At 37.6% G+C, this 4,459-nt stretch overlaps 1 protein-coding gene across 1 annotated transcript; it reads right to left on the bottom strand.

Annotated features, from left to right (window-relative positions):
• Positions 1 to 558: 558 nt before the first annotated feature.
• LOC107906907 (bHLH transcription factor RHL1) lies at positions 559 to 3,865 on the bottom strand. The gene is made up of 7 exons (XM_016834057.2): positions 3,112 to 3,865; positions 2,881 to 2,988; positions 2,613 to 2,774; positions 2,404 to 2,469; positions 2,015 to 2,080; positions 1,753 to 1,821; positions 559 to 1,306 (listed from the first exon to the last, which is right to left on the bottom strand). The coding sequence occupies exons 1-7, from the start codon at positions 3,592 to 3,594 to the stop codon at positions 908 to 910; spliced, it is 1,353 nt and encodes a 450-aa protein (XP_016689546.1). The 5' UTR covers positions 3,595 to 3,865; the 3' UTR covers positions 559 to 907.
• Between the last annotated feature and the right edge of the window lie 594 nt (positions 3,866 to 4,459).

Genomic DNA, 4,459 nt, shown 5'->3' with positions numbered 1-4,459 from the left:
TTTTTATATATATATTTTTTTTGTTGTTGGTCAGACTTTAACTTAATTACTAGCTTGTGGTCCCGATGTTTCTTGACCTAACAACCCCTTATTTTTATTGATATAATAAATGATCTTGTTACTACTACTATATACTAAGAACAACACAGTAAGCATACGATATCACCTAAATTAATTTATAAATAACGAGTGACGAGGCTAAATTTCCATGCATGATCTTATAAGATGACAAGCTTAAGTACAATGCCAAATAGAGTCAACGCTCCTTGACTCTATCGATGACACCAATGCCATTGACTTAAGTTACCAGTTTTTAGGGGGGTTTTCTCTATTTGTATAAAATCACCTACGAGATTTAAAAATAAAGGCATTATTGGTGTAAAGATTGTACAACCAAAATTAATCATCTCTATTCTGTCAAATAATAAACTGAAGAGGAGGAAAAGCTGCTCGCCCGTTGACTTGTAAGCTAATTTCTCACAAAATACACCCCACTGGCTTAGAAAGTAATCAAAGCTGGCTGCTCCTTTTCAGATAAAACTAGCAAAGTCATCCACATATAATAATTGCGTAATTATTTAATCCATACTTTGTTCTAAAAACACCCTTCATTTTGATTTTACATTTAAATCCATGCAAATAACATATATAATAACAAGAACAAACCAAAAACAATTCAAAATATTAATAATAAGTTGTTCCAAGGATTGGATTGGGTTAATCCTCTTCTTTTATATTTGTTATTGTTTTAGTTGGGGTTTGGTCAGATTAGCAGCAAGGCTTTGCCAAAAGTCCAAGTAAATACGGTTTCCTTTCTTCACCACCTTATTCTCCTAGACTTAAAGCTGGCCTTTGAATTCCCTCCACAAATCCTTTTTTTTGAGCTTTGAGTCAGTCAACGCCGTCATCACGGCTTGGAAACGGAAGCAGCATCTTTAGCGGAACCATCAAGACCGCCGTTACCCATTGTAGCTGACTGGACAGTCAAGACGGACATGCTAGGCGAGGAAGGCCCATCGCCATTGGATTGAAGCAAAGGGTGGTTGCTGCTGCTGCCCTTGTTCATCATGGGATTCCTGGAATGACACGTTGCGGTTGAGATAGCGGTGGCCAGGGAAATGGGCATGAGGCAAAGTCCCTTCCCTTGCAGGTACTGCATGGCGGACCCCATGTCTTCCTCCATTAGCTTAGCCACTTGGTGCTCCGTCACCGTTAAGCTGTCGTTATTCGCAGACGGTTGGTTACCGTTAGAATTTCTCTGAAGGGACCCACCACCGCCAGCGGTCGTTTGAACACAATCACCTCCCTGCAATGACAAAAAAAAAAACGTAGTATTCTTTTATCATTTTCTCTTTTCTCGCCCTCCAAAAGAGATGCTTGGACAAAAAAATAAACGACTAAAAACTCAAAAAAAAAGAAAAGAAAAATAAATAAATAAATAAAGTTCTAGAGAGGGAAAGGAGGAATCTATGACAGTGGGGGCAAGCGTGCTACTTTTGTTTCGTCGTTTAGTGGTGTGATTTGAGAGAAACAGAATGATTTAAACAAGACAAGAAAGAAGCCTATTTTTTTTTTTGTTTACATTTCCATTTGCTTTTCCTTAAAAAAGGAAAATACACAACATATTTATGGCGGTCTTTTTCTCTTCTTTTTGAGAGGGGGATAGAAAATTACCATGAATGTAAATTTTTACAAGACTAGAAAACTGTAGTGAAAAATGAAAAAGGGGATGATTTTGGAATTAGGGTTTACCTCAGGTGGCATATCAGCAACAAGGGGAGCAACAGCAGCGGCACCGCCCAACCTACTCATACTCAGAACCTGTATAATTTCCAGGAAACAGCAAAAAAAGAAAAAAAAGCAAAAGAATTTTAGTGTCAGAAAGGCCCATACATATAATTACAACTGGATTAAGTATAAAATAAATAATTAAATGTCAACCAGGTCGGGGAATCCTTCATAATTTATTCAGAATAAAAAATAAAAAAAAAATTAAGAGACAAAGTGTGGACACCTTGACTTGGAGCTGGAGGAATTTGACATAGTCGATTATCTCATCAAGCATTGAAGCTTTATCTGTCTGTCATTCCACACCCACACAATCAAAAACAAATATAATTATCTGCTAACATGCATTAATTAACTTCCCTAATTAATGTATATAACAGTTTGTTTTAATTGTTAAAGATGATATGATATGATTGAAAAAAAAATTCAGTTACTATCTCAACTCTTTTTCTAGGCGTAAGGTTCGGGATAGGGACCAAATAACATCAAAGTTACATGACTGTGACGATTAATTAATCCTACTAACTGACACCTGCCCTTATCTTCTGATACCTAACGTTTGACCGTCGAGACTTGTCAAAGAATTTGAAGCCGGAGGGCCGGCGCGAAGTGTACCTTATTGGCATTGGGAACCAGTTCTTGAAGAGCTTTCATTCTCTCTGCAATTCTCTCTCTGCGTAACTGCCAACACATGTCATTTCAGAATACGGATCGAATCAAATCATCTTTTCAGCTTCCTAATGTATTTTACGATAAAAACAAACAAATCTTCATGAACAAGAAGGGAAAAACCAAGTACTGATTAAAAGAAAGGGATTGCTTACTCTTTCAGCGATGCTGTGGGGATCAGTAGCTTGACCCCTTCTAGCCCTAACTCTTTGTTTGGGTTGAGCCGGTGTACCTCCCGTTGTCGATCCGCTTGCCTGACTTTGGTTCATAACTGTTCCTGCTGTTGCTCCAAAGCTTTGTGTCTGCATATTGCCTCCCTGAACAATAAATAAAATACTTGTGAATAACTGGATATGTATCATTAGCCCATTTAGGGTCTTCGTGATTCTTTGGGGAAAATGTAAAAGAGAAAAGAAGGTATGCCTGAGGATGGTGAAAATGCTGAGGCTGGTTCGGTGACTGATTATTAGTCCCATGCAAAGGTCCAGCACCGAAACCGTTATACAAAGCTTGCACGGAACCCTCCCCACCCTGCACAAAAGCAACTCAGAAACATCCTCACTCATTCATTGATGTTATGTCTATATTTCTGTTATAGTGGATACTGTATAGTCACATAGGAAACAAATTAAGATGGTGAGTAGTGACGTCAACCTGTTGATTGGGGGACTTAAACGAAGACCCATCAACGATATCGTTATGCAACGGCATAGTCAACCCTCCTCCACCTGCGGCGGCGATGGGTCTTCCCGGTAACAACATCTGCTGTTGCATCATCATCTTCATAGCTGCAGTAGTCCCTCCGCCGCCGCCGTTGATTTGATGTTGTCTAAGCTTGGAGGCTAGAATCTCATCGTAGTGAAACCCAGCATTATTGTCAGGATTAGAAGGCGGCGTTTCATCAGATTTAGGCGGGTCCCAAGGTGACTTGAGGTCGGACCAGGAGCAAGAAGGGAGAGTGGAGAGCATCTGGTCTAAGAAGTCATCGTGGGAGGAGGTGGGATCGAACTGTGGGTTGTGGATCTGCGCCTGGTGAGTGCCGCTGTTTCCGTTGGGTTGAAGGTCTTGGAGAGGGATTGGTTGCGTTGGGCTTAAGAGAGAGTCCATTGCTTGCATTTCACGACTACAAGGCTGCATAATTCAACTGTTGCAAATAAAAAGGGGATTTTAGGATCAGGAATGATTTTTGGTTTTGTGTCAATGGGTTGGCGAAGAGTGAAGATGAAGGGAGGAGGAGCCTTCTTTCACTTGGGTATTCTAAGGGCTGGGATTATTAAATATAGAAAGAGGAGAGAGAGGGAGGGGCGTTGTTAAGAGTTTAATTACTTAAATGCTTCTTCATCATATCATCATCATCATCCCTGAGCAATGGTAATTAGCAAAATCTCCACTCCTATTGTTCAACGACCCATTGAATGCCAGCGCCTCATCTTACTTATTATATAACTTGCATTAGTTTTTCTAGGGTTTGGTTTAACATTATTTAATTTCTATTCAGGATTTTTCCCTTTTAACATTTAACACATTATTAGATTTTTATTTAATAATTTCTCAAACATATTTTTTAAACATTATATGAATTTTTATACTGGCGGTGGCAAAATCTGAATTGTTAGAAGGATTTTGAATAGTTATATTCTGAATAGAGTGAATTTGCTTTGAAAAATGGAATTGAGTGATTATGATAATTGCTTATTTAAAAAAATTATATGTTTTACATTTAAATATTTTCTTAAAAAATTATATTTAAATATTTATTTGAGTTTAAAAAGTTTTAAAATATTGAAAATAATAGATAAAAATTAAATTAAAATTGAACGGTATAGAGAAAAATGAATATATCCAGATATGATAATAATTTTTAATATCGCATATTTGTAACAAAACCGAATAGATAAAAGGGTAAATTATAAAAATAGTAATAAATTTGACAATATTTGTCGGTCCTCCCTACTCCATTGCAGAAATAATTTTTAAAGTGTGTTTTCTAAGTGATGTCGAG

This window comes from Gossypium hirsutum, chromosome D05 (assembly GCF_007990345.1).
Source record: "Gossypium hirsutum isolate 1008001.06 chromosome D05, Gossypium_hirsutum_v2.1, whole genome shotgun sequence".
In the NCBI taxonomy this organism is placed as follows: Eukaryota; Viridiplantae; Streptophyta; class Magnoliopsida; order Malvales; family Malvaceae; genus Gossypium; species Gossypium hirsutum.
Note: the sequence above shows the minus strand (reverse complement) of the source record. Positions and strands in the feature narration are given on the sequence as shown.

Coding starts and splice junctions, on each gene's coding strand:
- LOC107906907 (XM_016834057.2), bottom strand. CDS start 3,594: ATGCAGCCTTGTAGTCGTGAAATGCAAGCAATGGACTCTCTCTTAAGC. Junction 2,081..2,403: donor TGGTTCCCAATGCCAATAAG/GTACACTTCGCG, acceptor GTGGAATGACAG/ACAGATAAAGCTTCAATGCT. Junction 1,307..1,752: donor TTGCTGATATGCCACCTGAG/GTAAACCCTAAT, acceptor TTGTCATTGCAG/GGAGGTGATTGTGTTCAAAC.